General features: G+C 39.0%; 1 protein-coding gene across 1 annotated transcript; it reads right to left on the bottom strand.

The window, feature by feature from the left end:
* Window positions 1-232: 232 nt before the first annotated feature.
* On the bottom strand, window positions 233-9,844 carry LOC138385860 (histone-lysine N-methyltransferase SETMAR). The gene is given in 3 exon segments (XM_069472059.1): window positions 233-1,183; window positions 6,881-6,885; window positions 9,697-9,844. Coding segments are annotated over 3 exon segments (1,104 nt in total).
* Between the last annotated feature and the right edge of the window lie 8,501 nt (window positions 9,845-18,345).

Below are 18,345 nucleotides of genomic sequence, written 5' to 3'. Positions count from 1 at the left end.
GGGCGGAACTCTTCATTTAAGGACACATCATTTTTGCTTATATTCCATTAGCTGGAACAAAGTCCCTCAGCCATATCTAACTAGAGAAGTGAGTATTCTGGGTAGCAAAGTACCCGGGTAAAATTGAGAATTTTATTACAAAAGGAGAGAGAGAATATTGATGGACAACTTGTAGTCTCTGCCACATTCCTGACTTAAACTTATGCAACCAGACAGAGGCAAAGCCAGACAATCACCAGCGTTCCTTATAAGGAGGGGCAAGCTGCTTGCCACAGAGCAGACTGACCTCAAGGGTAAGTTGCTTGGAAGAGGGGAATGCGTGAGGCGCTGAGCCACACATGCTTGGTTCTCTCATTCCCACCCACTGGCCTCTCTTAGTGGTTGGGCAGTTTCCCTCCTAATTGATGTCTGGCTTTTCTAAGGGGCTGTACAGCGAACTGTCAGGTAGGAAAGCAGTACACGATTTGGCACCACAGTAACAAGGTTTTCTTAGTTTTCCGTTATCCAGCCTTTCTTTGTCTTCACTGCCCATTAGATTAAGAAGTCTTTCTGAATAGTCATAAGAGAGTTCCTTTTCTGGCAAAATGTCTTTGGCTGCAAAGAGTGCCAACCTAGGTACCATTGAGTCAATTTGGACAGGAATCATCAATAGGTTTGGCTCACAAGAATGATTAAGGAATCTTCCAATATTTCCTAAATAGGTAGGGTCAACAAATGTTTCCATTATCTGCCCTTTATAAACATGTTCCCTGATGGCTACTATGTAATTTGAGTCATATATTGTTTGTAAGTGAATTCTTCTCTGTACTTCAGAGAATCCTAAAACCTCGCCAGCATATTCACAGACAAATCTTCCTTTTGGTATAAATTCCTAGGTACGAAGTCCCCAACCTTTTTTATCTGTCTTGAACACCTGGAGGTGGAACTGCAGACCCCTCTGGACCACTCTGTTTCTGCAGTGGTCACCACACTGGCACAGCACATTGCATTCAAAAACAGGCTTGGCATACTTTGCTTCCGATCCTATCTCTCTAAGGCATGCATTATCATCATAATTTTCCTCATGGTGGAGACAGGAGCAAGTGCCAGGGAGGCAGGGAGTTTTGATATAAATGCATCCGGGAAAGGTTATTTGAGTGGGATCGATGTCTGCTCCGGGTCCACCTACATGATCAGGTGTGTACTGTAAAAGATATAAATACTGTCAGTGTGGCATGCCATATATTTCAAACAGCTTTCGGCTGGGACACTCCAATATATATAAAAACAGGACAAAACTGACAAAACACAGTATACTATAATAAATATTGCCTGAAAAGATATCTCTCCAATTTAAGAAAAATGATTAATTTTTCTTTTCCCCAAAAATTGTTTCACAAAAGATTAATTTTTAGATTTAAAATTTTGTGGTTTTTATTTTAGGTATAAGGGTAGCACTAGGAAAACATATTTTTTCTCTTATCAAAAATTGAAAGTTTTGTAGCTTATTTTGTTTTCCTCTTAGCTTTGGATATTAGGAAAATCAGTGCTGAATTTCATGTTTGAATGCAGGTAAGCATTTTATTCTTAGCTTTGATCTCTTTTACCTTTACCTGATAATACATATGCATATATATGTATTTTTATTGCGAGTTACTTCAGATCTTTTTTGGGAATAAGAAAATTATACATGACAAATAAATCAACTGCAGATGGAATTCCAAAAGATGGTTATTTGTCAAATAGATATTATCAGGTATTTAAATTTATTGCAGATGTAGCATATACATGTAAAGAAATCCTGTTCTTATTAAATGAAAAAGGGATAATATGAAAAAATTTCTCAGTTTTTGAAATGTACCTCTATTTTCAAAACATTACATTTATAAAATGTTATGGAAAAAGACGACAGTCCTAAATCTAAAATCTCTATATGGTTAATCTCTATGTGAAGCCTGATCTCTAGTTATATCCTTATTGGCATCATGAAGTATATTTTCAAACCCTGAAGATTAAAATATCTTTCAGGAGCCCAGCAGATTTCTTTAGGTACAGAACAATTCTTGCTTATATGGAACCTAATCCATTTATTTATACCTGCCTTGTTCCAAAAAGTACTTAATGAGACTTACAAAAGGTAAGATAAATGAACAATAGGTAAGAAGAGTGAAGTGATGGGAGACATAGGGGCAAACTAGTCCGGTGAGCTTAGAGTGCGTAGCAGAAGTAGACTGGACATTCAGCTCCTCCCGAGAGCAGCCACTTCAGAGAGGGATATACGGGGATGTGTGGCTTGTACTGTCTGTAGGGAGCAATCTCACTGTTCGGAAAAAGCATTGACTTCTTTCGGTATCGAGACCAGAGAGAAATTTCACTAATGTGTCCTTGTAAACCATTTTTTTTTTTTTTACAGGAAGCAGCTTCATGGCCTGTTTTTTATTCTGGCCCTCAACAAAGGCCACTGGCATGTCGCCACAGCACAGTTGGGTAAGGGCAGTTCCGAAGGCACCAGTTGAATGGCATTTCACTGGGGATAGATAGAGGAGTGTTCGCACAGCATGTCCTTCAGCCAATCCTCCATTAATATTATGTCTCCAGGCCAAGCTTTAGAAAGGTATTGAACAGCATGTAGACGTACTCCCCGTAGGGGCCTTGGGTGGAACTATGTAGTTAAGTGCAAAACCCTATACTTTAAAAAACACTGAGCTGGGGAGAAGGATTGACATCCTCTCGTGAAAGATGAGGAGGATTATGGGTGGGAGTATCTGTGGGGGAAGGCCAACATACTCCTTAAAGAGTCATTTGGGGATAGAGAGCAGAAATATCTTCTGTTTGTGTTGTTTCTTACAGCTTTAACTTAGCAGGGATGTTCTAAAGGGATAAAGGATGACTTAGAAAAAGATGCCCTATCAGTCAAAGTCAATGACTGCTGTCTTATACAGAATCTGCTTCCAGCGTTTTAAAGATTCAATGTTGAAATGTAAATGGTTACTGAGATACTTTAAGAAGTACTTATAAAATGAAAATGAAAACTATCTCTCTGTTAAACTTTTCATGAAGAATTCTTTTACCTTGATTTGTTCTTAAAAGTGCACATATTTTTCATATACTATACGAAGCACTAAAGTGATTTTTTTTTTTGACACACAGATTCAGACCTTTAAAATCAAGTCTGACTTACTGCCGTTTCTAACTAGGGGCTCATATTATTCCTTGTTGAAAAATAGTTTTATTTGCTTATTTTTACTTGTAAATTAAAAAGATACTGGAGAATCTAGTGATATATTTTTAAAAATTCTACAATTCAACTTTCTGCACAATTTAAGATCATTTAGGGTCTAAGATTACAAAGAGTAGCTAATTCCAAATGAGCTGCAGATACCTTCCAAAGGATAATCAAGGTTTCTGGGCAAACTTCCTGTTTAAAGAGAAAAAAATTTTTCCCTGATGAATTATAATCATTGACTCTGATACCAATAATCATTCCATTTTACTTTGTGTCTCCATTTTTTCTTCCATAAATAGCAAAATACCATTCCAGAAAGATATTTTACCTATCTTAAAAAAAACTACTATACTCAAGAATAATCTTTGAAAAGGTTATTGGTCTTTCTTTAAACGCTGGCCTAATTTATGATATACTTATCCATCTTTTCAGGTATTTAACTGCATATTGAAAAGCTACTTATTCTTTTCAGAAATAATCTAAGGTCATGCCCCTGACATTCTGTTCAGATGTTTATATGCTAGGCAAACTGTTAAACTTTGACTATAGCCATGCACCACATAATGACTTTTTGGTCAACAACAGAATGCATACAATGGTGGTCCCGTAGATTATAATGCCATATTTTTACTGTACCTTTTCTAAGTTTAGATACATAACTATAAACTGTTGAGTTACAATTGCCTATAGTAACATGCTGACATGCCTAGGAGCAATAATCCACACCATACAGCCTAGGTGTGTAGTTGGCTATACCATCTAGGTTTGTGTAAGTATACTCTATAATTTCACATAATGATAAAATCACCTAATGGGGCATTTTTCGTATTGTATCCCCACTGTTAAGTGACGTATGACTGTATCTAATAGTTAATGCACAGTGTGTTATAAATTGGGAGTCAGGTGACCTGAGCATAAATTTAAATGCTCCCAATTAATTTTTTTTCTTTTTGTTTTTTTTGAGACAAAGTCTTACTCTGTGGCCTGGGCTAGAGTACGATAGTGTCAGCCTAGCTCACAGCAACTTCAAACCCCTGGGCTCAAGCAATCCTCCTGCCTCAGCCTCCAGAGTAGCTGGGACTACAGGCACACGCCACCATGCCTGGATAATTTTTCCTATTTTTAGTAGAGACGGGGTCTTGCCCTTGCTCAGGCTGGTCTCAAACTCCTGACCTCAAGCAATCCTCCCTCCTCAGCCTCCCAGAATGCTAGAATTACAGGCATGAGCCACCATGCCTGGCCTTAAATGCTCCTAATTTATAACACTTTTTCCATAATCTGTACCCAAAGTCCTGGACCACGCTGATCCAAAAATGGTTGCTACCCCCACACTTGCTTGTATCTACCCTAAGCCCAGGAGAGATCAAAGCATGGGGGATGCAGCCATCCCATCATAGACATAGACATACTTTCCCAGCATGTATTTCTTTCTTCTAATAATAGCACCCCGACTCTTTCCAGGGGAACCCTCCGCACTTTTGTCTCAGTGGTTTGGACTGGGGTCCCAGTTGGGCAGGGACCTAGACCTGGCTAAACAGAATATCATTCACTCTTTTCAACAGTGTTTGGCTCACGGATGGGCACATGATCTAAGCCAGACCAATGAACTGTAATTCTGGGACTTCTTCTGGAACAATTAGGGAAGAGACATTATCTTTCCACTAGAGTTGCTAAACTATACAGTGTTCGCCCGGCATTACCAAGTTCTACTGCACAGATAAGGCCTACTGAGTGTGTAGCCAACCACAGGAAGGGGAAACAGGGGAACAGGGGTGAGAAGGGGGAGGGTAGTGAGAAGAAATATCTGATACTTTTAGAATTCTTGGACCCAGACATGCCTACAAGTTTCCACTTTCAGAGTTTTCTGATGTGAGGTAATTCCTTCCCTCTTTTCTCAGGCCAGTTTGTTTTGTGTTGTGTCTTGCAAACAAATGAGTACTGACTGTACACCTCAGGTAGCAGCTGAGAATGATTCCAGGAAATGGTTGGACAGTTTAGTCAAAGATGTAAATGTCCAACTGGGAGGTGAGACTGGAGCAAAGTGTGCAGGAGGCCAGACAGGAATATTCTGACTGTGGCCTGAACTCTGGCCAAGCAGAGGAGAGCTTCTTAGTGCAGAACATGGAATGCCCACAAGGAGACACATACATAGCCAGGCTCGTATTAGCACTGTGACTTTGAGCAAGTAAACTGCTAAGATTTGGGTTAGTATAAGACAAGGATAATACCCATTTTTGAGGTTGTTATTATGAAATGTAAATGAAACGACACTGTTATTCAGTGCCAGGAATTTTATGTTTTTAAAATATTAGCTTCTTTCAATTCTTCTAGATATTACTTTAAAAATTAAAAAACCTTTTTTTTGTACAAACAGGGTCTCACTATGTTGCCCAGACTGGTCTCGAACTCCTGTCCTCAAGCTATCCTTCTGCCTCAGCCTCCCAAAGTGCTGGGATTATAGGTGTGAGCCACCAGCCTGGCTAGATATTACTTTTAGATGTCATATTTAAAACATCATATATTTCTGGTAAATTACTTAACATCTCTACATATTTACTTGTCTATCTTATCTCACAGATTGCTATGAAGGAACAAAGGAAAAACCCCACTTAAAAAGCTTACTCTAGTGGCCAGCACATAAGTGTTTAATAAGAATTATGTAGGAAGTACATAGTAGGGTGGTGAAGAAAACAGGTTCTAGAGCTAAACTTCCCAGGTTCAAATATATTCAAACCAAAATCGTGTCTAGGAAATCACATGATTAGATTCCTAACCTCCATTACTAATCCATCTCAGGTGGAGATAAACTAACAGCTGATCCAGTCCAAACTTCTTTCATTCATCATCAAATATTACTTTATTGCCTGTTATATGTATGTGCTGGGAATTAGAAACCAGTCAGAAAACTATGAAGGAGGACACAAAGAATAGGATTTTTATCGTTTCTTTCCTTGTCACAACATAAGCTGTACTTTTTCTTGGTATGTATCAAAGCATAGAATTGGTCATGCAAGAGTGGGGAACAAATGCAAAATGATCAGTGCAAAATACTGTACTAGAAGATAGATCCTTGATGCACTGGGTGAAGATTTCAAGTTTTTTTAGCAGAAAACTTGAGAAAATTTTTTTATAAACTATGGCTATCCAAAAAGTGAACATGGAAACAGGAGACAGTATGGTCAAGAGCAAATATACTTCCTTGGCTACTATTGCCTGCAATACTTTCTCTCTTCTCTGAACTAGGCCCGCACTTATTGTTAATGGCATGAACTTTGGAATCCAAATGGCGTATAGTGTAGGCTGTCTAGCTGCATTAATTGTGTAGGTCTTGTCTTTCTAACAAACATATGTCTCAAGGAAAGACATGGTCATGAGGTTTGGGGTGTGGCATGGTGATAGGGGTGATGTTCCTATCCATAGTCTAGGCACAGAGCAGGTAGGTGCTCAGGAAGTATTTTTTGATTGTTTGATTGCAGCTCTTGATAAAAGCTTCAATTGGAAATTTGACTTGTCTGAGTCACATTCTGTACCGAAGTCCCAGAAACTGAAGTAGGAGAATGTATAATATTCTAGGCTCAAAACCTGGGCCATTACTCTGAATTTTAAGGAAGTGTTGTGAAGATCTTCATTCCTTTTTTGGTTGTGCTGAAACCCCAGCTACAAGAATCTTTGCACTTGGCCTCCAGCCTCATAAGGTTGTTTTTGCTCCAAGCAGCTATTAGAATATTGTGAGCCAGATAATTCTCATCAAGGCCCAGTTGAAATCTTAAAAATAATATTTTAAGCTGGTTTCAGAAACCTGAAAATGGTTACATCCAACTCTTAGCTCAAGAAAATCAATTAGTTTATTTTCTACTTGAGTTTCAATACTGATGATACTATGATATGCTCGTTTCTGAGATGAACATTTGAATGTTCTTTTTGCCTTTTTACACAGTAGCCAAAAGCAAACTAGATACAGTTATTTTTATAATATCTTTAGTTTTTTTATGCCTTAATTCCTATGTGTGCATATGTCTGTGAAGGCGGGGTTTGGAGCAAGCAAACTGTTTTGACCTTTTGTAAGACTAGTTTTATGATCCATGAACATATGGAAGAAAACTAGTTGAAGTCACTTTTAGGCTTGTCATTTAAATATTTCAAGCGTTTTATCTTCTTTGTAAGAAAGACTATAAGCTCCTTTAGGAAGGAATATTGTCTACTTTTTTTAATTCTATCTAGAGCTGTGCATATACACAAGTAGCTAGAACACTGTGGGACTGAGTTTTAATCTCCTGATTTTCATTTATGCCCATCAACTGTAGGTCTAAGGATCAATTATAACGATTCGTCTTGCCACCTCTCTCCCTGCTTTTTAAAATAGAAGAGTATTTATTTTAATGTATATTTTGCAAATACAAGCACACCAAACTACATGATTTTGTGAACACTGATGATTAAGATGATTTTAAATGTGATGCTTATCTAACTTGATTTGTTTTATTTATTTATTTATTTTTATTTTTATTTTTTTTTTGAGACAGAGTCTCACTTTGTTGCCCAGGCTAGAGTGAGTGCCGTGGCGTCAGCCTAGCTCACAGCAACCTCAAACTCCTGGGCTCAAGCAATCCTCCTGCCTCAGCCTCCCGAGTAGCTGAGACTACAGGCATGCACCACTATGCCCGGCTAACTTTTCTATATATATATTTTTAGTTGTCCACATAATTTCTTTCTATTTTTAGTAGAGACGGGGTCTCGCTCTTGCTCAGGCTGGTCTCGAACTCCTGACCTTGAACGATCCACCCGCCTCGGCCTCCCAGAGTGCTAGGATTACAGGCGTGAGCCACCGCGCCCAGCCTTGATTTGTTTTAAATAAGTTTATTTAATATTTAAAATGAAGTGAGTTAATATACAGAAATACATTAGGCACAGTTTTACACATTGTTCTTGTATATGACAAAGAAAAATATGACTCAAGATTACAAATAGGTTTACAGAATTCACACACAATTGTTTTGTGTAATAGCACCGATACTTAGTTAAAATTAATCATAAGATGATTCAGTTGTAAACACCTTGAGGGTAGAGAGTGTGTTTTTCTATTCACTGTATTCTCTGCAACCCAACTCACTACCTTGCATACATTTAGTTCTCAATAAATATTTGTTGAATTTAATTAAGAATGAACTAGAACAGTGGCATTTTGTGTTCATGTTAGATATCTGTAGGTAAGAAAAAAACACGGTAGCAACCAAGTATTTTCTATATGTTCATGTAAGCTCAGGGGCTCAAGCTCAATATAGTTTTTCTGTATCCTCATGTGTGTCTTCATCATTTTATCTTCTAGGCTGAGCCTAACACAGCACTCAATTATTTGTTCAATAAAGAAAAGATGTTTTTGACCAGGAATTCAGCAATGCTTGGTTTTGAATAAGTTTTAAGGGACTAGTGTTTAAAATTGGGCCAGCCAACCATATTATTAACCATAAACTGCCAAAGGTAGTTTAAGGAACAAAAACCATTTTTGACATTAATATCCTGCTCTACTCTTTGAAAACTGCTATAAATCTATTATCTTATTTGATCCTCACAACAACTGAAGGAAGAATGGGCAGATAGGGTTCAATATTGATAATAGGTGTGAAAACGGCTATACATTTTTAAATTATGATTCTCATTTTTCAGATGAAGAAGCTGAAATGGCTAAGCCCTGAACTTAGCTCTCCAACCTGTAAGTCTAGTGCTCTTTCCACTTTAAAATTCTTGTTTTCTTTTATTTTTTTTCCTTTTTTGGTCATTCCTTATTCCTTAGGCAACTTTTAAGCCAAAGTCAGAGGGATGAGATAGAGAAGAAAGGGCTTTGAGAACTAGTAGTGAACATTTATTGAGTTCTTATAGTGAATCAGAAATTGTATTTTACTTATAATTCTCAAAGCAATCTGGAAGAGAGGCACTATTATTTCTATTACTTAAACTGTACACAGGAGGACTCTAAAGCTTTAGCCAAAGCTAATTTATATTTGCCCAAGAGCTACAGCATGAGGGAGCCCTCAGCTAAGTCTGACTCTAGGGGCCAAGTTTTTAACCATGACACTAGGCTGCTGCTCCATTAAAAGGCCCCACGGCTTATTTTACAAATGAGACAACTGAGGCCAGAAAGGTAGGAGATTTGCTCCACTGAATTGGGGGGACAGAACCTGGACAAAACGCCAGGTTTTCAGGGCCCTCTCTAAGGGATCTCGAAGCCTCTGGTTTTGCACCTTAGGGATCTGCCGGTCTACAGACAGAAGAGGGTAATAACCTTGCCAAGGTCATAGGGCGGGTTAATAGAAAAAGACTGAAGTCTGTCCACGAAGACCTATTCCCGCCCTCCAATAGCTGTGCAACAGGGTTAAGAAAAAAGGTCGAGAGGCTGGGGAGATCCCCTCAGTAACCGAGTCAGACCCAGAAGTATGACCACGTGGGGGAGCCGCGCGCGCCCAGCTCCCGCGCCGCCTAGCCCCGCCCCCTACCTGGAAGGGCCCGAGCCCCCGGGGGCCACGCGCTCACAGGCAGGTTTTCTAGGCCGCGCGCGACATCCAGCAGCTCTGGCGGAACCTCCGGCTCCTCTTCAAACGCTGCCATCTGGAAAGTCCGCTTCTTCACCGCTTCCACGAACATTTGCACCTGCTACCCTGACAGGCTCCAGCTCGCAAGGGCTGCTGGGACTTGTGGGTGCCGCGGCCCCACCGCCTCATGGGAGTTGTAGTTGTCGCCTCCTCGCAAGTGGCCAGTGAGGGCGCGTCTCGTCTGTCGCTCCGCGTTCCTTGACTTTTTCGGTCTGGCTCCCTGGTTGATTTGAGCCAGAAGCACAACAGATAATTACAAAACCGTGGAAGGTACGGACAAAACTTCGGTAACACGAAAGAAAGGGCTTTATTTTTCCCTGGGAGCATCAGGGAGAGGGCGTTGGAGGCGAGGCCACTTGTGCAGGTCTTTTGAGGACTTGGTGGACGTTTGCTGGCGTGGAGGGAAGGGTTGCGTTCTAAGCCGAGGGGGACATGCATACCAGGGTTTCCAGAGAACTGGAACTTGCGTGGAAGTTGGAGGACACCTTATGGGGCACCGTAAGGAATTTGTATTGGGTACGCCCACCCCCTGAGGAGAGGTCTGTTCCTGGTTGTTCTGTTTCCCCCTCCCCACTTCATCCTCCCTCCCCCCACCCCACAAAAACTCTCCTCCCTGCCAGAGGGTTCTGGTAGCCTCAAAATTGCTGAATCCAGTGGAATATTTTAAATCTTACCAAAGCTCTCTGACATGATTGTCCTACTTCTCCTTGAACCCCTGTCGCCTCCATTCCTATGGCTTCAAATATACATTAATGTAAAGGATTAGGTCGTCAGCCCCAACCCTGAGCGGATGTTTCTCCTTGAATCCAGTTATGCATGTCCAGCTCAGTATTGGGCGTTTTGCGTTCTGTCCTATAGGCTCCTCAAGCTCAAAACAACCGGAATTGACTTCTGCAAATCTTGCTTTTCCTTCTTTAAAATCAACTGGGAGAATAATTTGTTCAGGATCTATAGAGCCACCAAAGCAACAAACCAGTTTCGCTGTATTCCTTCTCCTTATACTCTCATGCTAAGGACCTCGTGGCCAAGTCTTATTGATTCCACCTTCATGATGTTTTTATTTTCATTCCTTCTTAGATATTCCCAGACTCTCATTTCATGCTTGGATTATTGAAGTCATTTTCTTCAAGTCTGTCATTCTCCATACCCCCAAATCACCCTTACTGTCACTGCTATAATGATCTTTTAAAGATTTATTATGCTTTGCTCCTTAAAGCCCTGTTTGCTTAATTATCTCTCAGTTAAAGTCTACCTTCTATATTCTGCCTTATAAAGCCCCTGAAGATCCAGACCGCACTTATTTCTTTGGTTTCTGTTGCTGCTATTCTCTGTTTTGAACCCTTTGTTGTATTGGTATTTTTTAAACAAGCCATGCTACTTGGACCTCTGTGCCTTTGTTCACACTGTGTACTGTCTGTCTATGCAGCTCGTGTCCCCTTCTCTATATCTTTCCTGACCTCGTGAGGGTGGGGAACCTACGGCTTCAAGGCCACACGTGGCCCTCCAGATCCCCAAGTGTGGCCCATCGACCGAATACAAACTTCACAGAAGAAATCCCTTTATTAAAAGGATTTGTTCTATAAAATTTGGATTCAGTCAAAAGGCAGCAGGTTCCCCACATGGGGGAAGACCCAGAAGGCTATGTGGCCCCAAGGCTCCAAGTTCTCCAACCCTCATAAAAATTATACATTTATGGGGGGGCAGGGAGAGAGAGAAGGAGAAATATTTTGTTTTAAATGATTTCGGTACATTTATTTGCTAGTCTTTTGATATAGGTGTGGTGGAGTGTAGGTAGGGAGGGAGGGAGAGGTACTGTGCCGATTAGAGTTTCATGTCAGGCTTACTCTGAGTGCCAGTTTTGGTATCTTTAATGTGGGCCAGGAACTAAAAGATAGTGAAGCAATCTGAGATCATGATTCCCCCCCAATCTTTTATACTTTTCTCACCTACACCCACTTCAATGGCAAAACACTTTTTAGTGACTTGCTTTTTTAAAAACCTTTTCAGAATGTTCTACTTAATTTCCCTAGAGGGGAAAAACTCTTTGTATTCATAGTTCATCATCTTTTCCTCAGATAATTATAATAACAGTTATACCTGGTGTTAAGAGGTTTGGGAGCAGATACTAAGATCAGGCTTATAAATGCGGGTGTCCATGAGCAAGTAATAAAGTCACATTTTTTTACTGAAGTACACATCTGATATAAAAATTATTTTTTTGAGAGCAGGTTTAGAGGAGAAGATAGGGAATTCATTCTATATAGAAAAAGCAAAGTGTAACGGTTAAGGGCACAGGATCTAGAATCAGGCATGCCTAAGTTCATATTCCTACTTTGCCAGTTTCTGACCATGTGCAAAAATAGCTAACATTTATTGAGTTATTATTATGTGCCAGACACTGTTTAAGCACTTTACATGTACTAATTCATTTAATTCCCATAATAAGGTACTCAAAACACCCACCACAGGGTTTTTTAGATTCAGCTAAACATTCAAACTCACAGGACTATCATTGGCCACACTTGGCATTTAGTTTCACTCAAGGTTATAGGACAGGAGCCATAGCCTGTCCTATAGTCTCCCTGACCAGCAGAGAGGCTTCAGGTGTTCCCCTTGTGTGGAAATAGTGTTTGTAGCTATCCACACCTCAGGCCACAGAGCTGTTGGGAGCTTTCTTGTTTGTCCTCCCAGAGGGTGGCTCAAATGCAAGAAGAAGAGATCCTCATTAATAGGATGTGGGGGTATCCTGAATTAGAAGCCTTACTCCATAGGAGCCGCAGACTTTAAGGTAGTCATATTGTAAATATTTTGCCAGATATCGTTGTACACCTGCTCTTCCTTAAAAGAGGAGATAGGGCCAGGTACAGTAGCTCATGCTTGTAATCCTAGCACTGTGGGAGGCTGAGGTTGGAGGATTGCTTGAGCTCAGGAGTTTGAGAGCAACCTGAGCAAGAGCCAGACTCATCTCTAATAAAATTAGAAAAATTAGCTAGGCAGCATGGTGGCACAGGCATGTAGTTCCCCCATCTACTTGGGAGGCTGAGGCAGGAGGATCGCTTTAGCTCAGGAGTTTGAGGTTTCAATGAGTTACGATGACACCACTGCACTCTACCCTGGGTGACAGAGCCAGACTCTATGTCTCTGTCTCTGTCTCTGTCTCTGTCTCTCTCAACAAAAGGAGTTAGTAACTTATGTAATACAATTAGCTGGTTGTAGTATAATTAAGAAACATAGGAATGTTTAGGTAAAGTGCTATGGAACTTCAAAAGTAGGAAAGATTACTTCTAGCTGGGAGATCAGGGAATGCTCCGTGAAGAAGAGGCCATTTGCAATAGGCCTTGAAGGATGGGTAACATTTGGGCATTCTAGCCAGCAGGAACAGCAGGAGCAAAGGAATAAAGAGAAAGATGTGTATAGGAAAGAGTAATTTCAGATTGGCTGGAGTTAAAGTTCCTCTCACTTTTCAGGAATTACGAACAATAAGGGAATTTTGCAGTTATTCAAAGGACATGCCGTTCTTTCATTCTAAGAGAATCTTGTGAACACTGATTGCATGTATGGTGCTGTTTACCAATTTGGGGAATGTACACATGAAGAAGACGTGGTGCCCTGGGAAAGCTTGTGATCTAACAACTATATACTTACAGAAAGTAATAAGAACTGTAAGAACATTATGAAGAAAGAATTATGGGAGCCATGAAGAGAACCACATTCCTATATTTGTAGACTATTGTGCCATTTTTATTTTTTGACTGTTGGTAATAATGTCTGCCCTTTGGAAAACTGTTTTTTTTTTTTTTTTTTTGAGACAGAGTCTCACTCTGTTGCCCGGGCTAGAGTGCCATGGCATCAGCCTAGCTCACAGCAACCTCAAACTCCTGGGCTCAAGCAATCCTTCTGCCTCAGCCTCCCGAGTAGCTGGGACTACAGGCATGCGCCACCGTGCCCAGCTAATGTTTTCTATATATTTTTAGTTGTCCAGATAATTTCTTTCTATATTTTTAGTAGAGATGGTGTCTCGCTCTTGCTCAGGCTGGCCTTGAACTCCTGAGCTCAAACGATCTGCCCGCCTCAGCCTCCCAGAGTGCTAGGATTATAGGCGTGAACCACCGTGCCTGGCCTGGAAAACTGTTTTGAAGGATCCATTTTATTTTATTTTTTCTGAAGCTGCCAGTGATGGTGTTTCCAGAATAAGATATTTAGTTCTTGGTGTCCCTTCAGTTTAATTTGTTTTTATCTTGCTGGCAAAGGATCCCAAAGTATTTTATAGAATGTGAGGTTAAAATAATGAGAGGATATTTGCAGGCTGATATAACCAGTCTTCAGAATGTCAAGCAGTCAGTTTTTCATCTTTTGCAGGTCTAGAAACCTATCTTGCTGTCTCCAGACACCTGTTCTTCATTGACCAGGAAACTTGATCTTCAAAATTTGTTGTGAAAACCATTATAGATGGTGGAAAAAAATGTATTTTTGCACATTAATGCATTGCTCAAATAGATTGTTATAAATAGGCCCTGGACCTGAATATTACATTGATTATTCAGATTTCTTTTGGATTTTTCACTGGCAGAAGAGAAACTAATGAGATCAGAAATTTTAAAAAATAAAAGAAAAAGAAAACAATACAATATGGTAAAACTCTGACATTCTGTAAGTTCAGTTATCTGGCTAAATTATGGGATATTACTATATGACCTTTCCATTTTTTGACAAAAATGGCCTTCAGTTGGGCAGTTTTCATGCCTTTTTTTTTTTTGCCAGAGTTTTTATGAAGTTCTGTATGGCTCTGAATTCAGAAGCCATTCGTTCATCAAAGTCCCACTGGCGTTATCTCAGCCTAATCTTCTGGGATTTACTTTATAGCCAGTGATGAAAGGTCTAAAGTCAGTAGAAGTTATATATTTGTTAGCATAATGACATCATGAATAGAATTGTTTGGAATATCCTAGCCTTCCAGTAAGAACTATCACTATTAGATATTAAGTAGGAGTGGTATAGGCACTGGATCCTCTTATGAAAAAAGATTGTGTGTAAATGAAATAATTTTGAGAACAAAACATGATAGTTGATACTTTTGGGGATTTCTGTCCAGCTCAGTGACTATTTCCCTTGTAAGAACACACCAGCACCCATCTGGCCCATTCATGTGGGTGGGCTCACTGGCAGTCATATTTATATTACACAGTTAACCCCTAAGCCTTGGCCAAAGCTTTTGGCTTCCTGGTGTATACCTGATTCAATCTAGGCCAAGTGGATTCTCTTGGTGAGGAGTTGAGATCGAATAACAGCTAAAACTGTATTTATGTATTTTGGAAGCTGAGCAGTAGCTTTATTTGGTATATGGATGGAGAAGCAGAGGAAAGTCAGCCTACCAAAAGACAAATAAAACAGTGACAAGAAGAGATGAACTCTTAGTTACTGACAGCTGTCTATTTCTGGTTCCAGTCTCTAACTATAACCTTAGAATAAATTCTTCCTTTAGGGTTAGGTGAAGTCAGAGTAGCTTCTGCTATTTTAAAGAATTTTGACTAGTGAAAGTAGTGTGCACATTATTATTACCATTATTATTATTAGAAAGTATGGGCTGGGTAATTAGCTACTATGCTCTGTATACAAGTTAGTTGATATTTATGAATTTTTGCTCATTTCAAAAATTGGATAAGCTATGTTTATTTTACCACTTTATCGTTCTGATGTGTCTTCAGTAAAGAATGCTTCCCTGAAATTTACATCAAATAGTAGTAAAAAATATGAAATTTCTATCTAATGGAAGGAATAATAATACCACAATAATAAAAACTACTTATATAGGATATAATTTGTGCCCAGTATTTTTGAAAAATAGCAAAGTGGAAGGTAAAAAATCTTTTTCATGGCTAAAATTTTATGTCAAAGTATATGGCATATGGGTCATTTTACAATAAGAAAAATATGGCAATTGATTAAAATAACTTGAGAATTATACCTTACAAAATTATAATCCTGTGTTATTTATGCCTTCCAAAAGATAGAAGTTTGTGTTTTTGTACTTACACTGCCAGTAGTGTGCACTGTTTTCAGTAGAATAAAAAACTCTTGTATCTTTTCCTATGTTTTTATCATTGCATTATGGTTTATAAAATCACAGAATTTTTTTTTAATTTTTTTTTTATTTCAGGAAATTAGGGGGGTGCAAACATTTTGGTTACATGTTATGACTTTGCTACATCCCAACCATGATTTGAGACATGCTCTTCCCCAGCTACAACACTCAACACGTCCACTAGTTGTGAGTTTACCCACCCCTAACCACCCTACCCCCAAAGAATATTACTATTGTGTGAGCACCTTAGTGTTAAAGTATTTATGCTAAAAATATTCTGTGAGCACTGACTGATCATAGAATATTTTTACCATAAGTACTTTAGCTATAAAGTAATATCCAGAATTGATGATGATAGACTATCTCATAATGTTATGCAATCAAATGTGGACTGTTTGATAATAGGTAAAGAGATAAAAGAATCATGTATTTATTTAACCTGAAATGTCACCAGCAAAGAATTAATTTCACTCATGAGAAACAGGAAGAAATTTATTATCACATGTATTCAAATACTATTACCAAGACTCTGAGAACAGATTTGCTCTGTTTGCAGTGTGACCATGAAAAGCACAGCCTGGAGTTATGTTCACACATTTTCATTTCCATTTTATGTTATAGGTAGTAAACTTTGCATACTACCTAGAAGGATATCATCTATAGTCAAAACTTTTTTTTTCATACTAGATCTTTCTTCTCATTTCTAATAAGGCACATGGCCAGCTCCTTCTATTTGTAGTTTTGAAAGCAAAGGTATGTGTGTATCTTTTAAAGTTTAGTACCACAAATGTCCTGTACCAAAGAAATGTGTCCAAAACATCTAAGCCCCAGATCTACAGCTTACAGGATAATTTCACGGAATACCCCCAAGTATCATCTGGGCGTGGAATCCTTCTTAGAGATCATATTAATTTTCAGCTTATAATTCAACATTCCTGCAACTTTCTAGGCTCCTAGCAACGTTTTCACTCTGGTAGCTTCCTAGCTCCAGTTCTGGCATTTGGAAGGAGAAAGGAAATGAATACAAAGAAACAAAAAACCAAATGTGAAGAATTTTACTCAGGTGCCCAAGACTAATTTGGTTAAAGTACTCTGAAAAAAAATGTTGATGATTTATACTTATTTTTAGATATTTCAACCAGGAAAACTTAGTGTGAAAAGAATTCTATAGAGGAAAAAGCCCTTTTCTTTTTCATTATTTCTGTATGTGTTAATATGTTGAGGTCAATGTCATTGCTATAAGTAAGTGGATCTTTATGTATGAATTGAGAAGTACCATGGAGATTCTTTTTGCTCTTTCCCATTTATAGTTCTAAAAGAGTATATTTAATATCTGACTATAATACGTGAAATCCCCATCATTGGAACTTCTCTGATTGTGGTAAGCATTGCTGTCTCCATGTAATGTTCTTTTAGAACTACAGTATTCTTGGGAATGAAAGAAATGATAAACAGAGATATGTTTTATCATATTGCTTTCTTTCTTGACAAGGAGATACTTGGGGCAGCCTGAGAACTTGGAGGAATTGGTAAGGAGGAGGAAAAGAATGCCTGACTTACCAAATTAACATTCATTAAACACTTAACTTCATTCTTCAGTGTTGTCCAGAAATTTCTGTTGTGATAAAAATGTTCTGTGCCTTTGCTAACACGGTAGCCACCGGCCACATGTGACTACCGAATACTTGAAATATGGCTCATGTGACTGAACTACTGAATTAAAAATTTTATTTTTAATTAATTTAAATTTGATTTAAATAGCCATATATAGCTAGTTACAACTGTATTGGTCAGCACATTTCTAGACACTGTACTAAATACCATATATATTTGTAATTTAATCTTCACAATTCCATGAAGTAGGCAGATCTGAGAATTGAAGTTCAGATAAATTAAGTTTTGTTTTTTTTTAATGTATTCTACAATTTGAGTGGTAGAGGAGGATTTGGGCCCAGGTCTGAAACTCTGCTTCTCTGAAGATAAAATTTCTCGTTGTTTGTGTTGCTAAGCCTTAGTCATATTTCGAAACTGCCTTTCTTCTGGCTGCTGTGGAGGAAGTAAAGGATTAGAAATTATGGCCGGGCGCGGTGGCTCACGCCTGTAATCCTAGCTCTCTGGGAGGCCGAGGTGGGCGGATCGTTTGAGCTCAGGAGTTCGAGACCAGCCTGAGCAAGAGCGAGACCCCATCTCTACTAAAAATAGAAAGAAATTATATGGACAGCTAAAAATATATATAGAAAAAATTAGCCGGACATGGTGGTGCATGCCTGTAGTCCCAGCTACTCGGGAGGCTGAGACAGGAGGATTGCTTGAGCCCAGGAGTTTGAGGTTGCTGTGAGCTAGGCTGACGCCACGGCACTCACTCTAGCCTGGGCAACAGAGTGAGACTCTGTCTCAAAAAAAAAAAAAAAAAAAAGAAATTATGAAGTTAAAAAAAATGCAGTTATTCATCTTACTTGAATGTATAGTAA

This window comes from Eulemur rufifrons, chromosome 7 (genome assembly GCF_041146395.1).
Source record: "Eulemur rufifrons isolate Redbay chromosome 7, OSU_ERuf_1, whole genome shotgun sequence".
Classification (NCBI taxonomy): domain Eukaryota; kingdom Metazoa; phylum Chordata; class Mammalia; order Primates; family Lemuridae; genus Eulemur; species Eulemur rufifrons.
The sequence above is the reverse complement of the archived record's forward strand: the minus strand, read 5'-3'. Positions and strand labels throughout refer to the sequence as shown.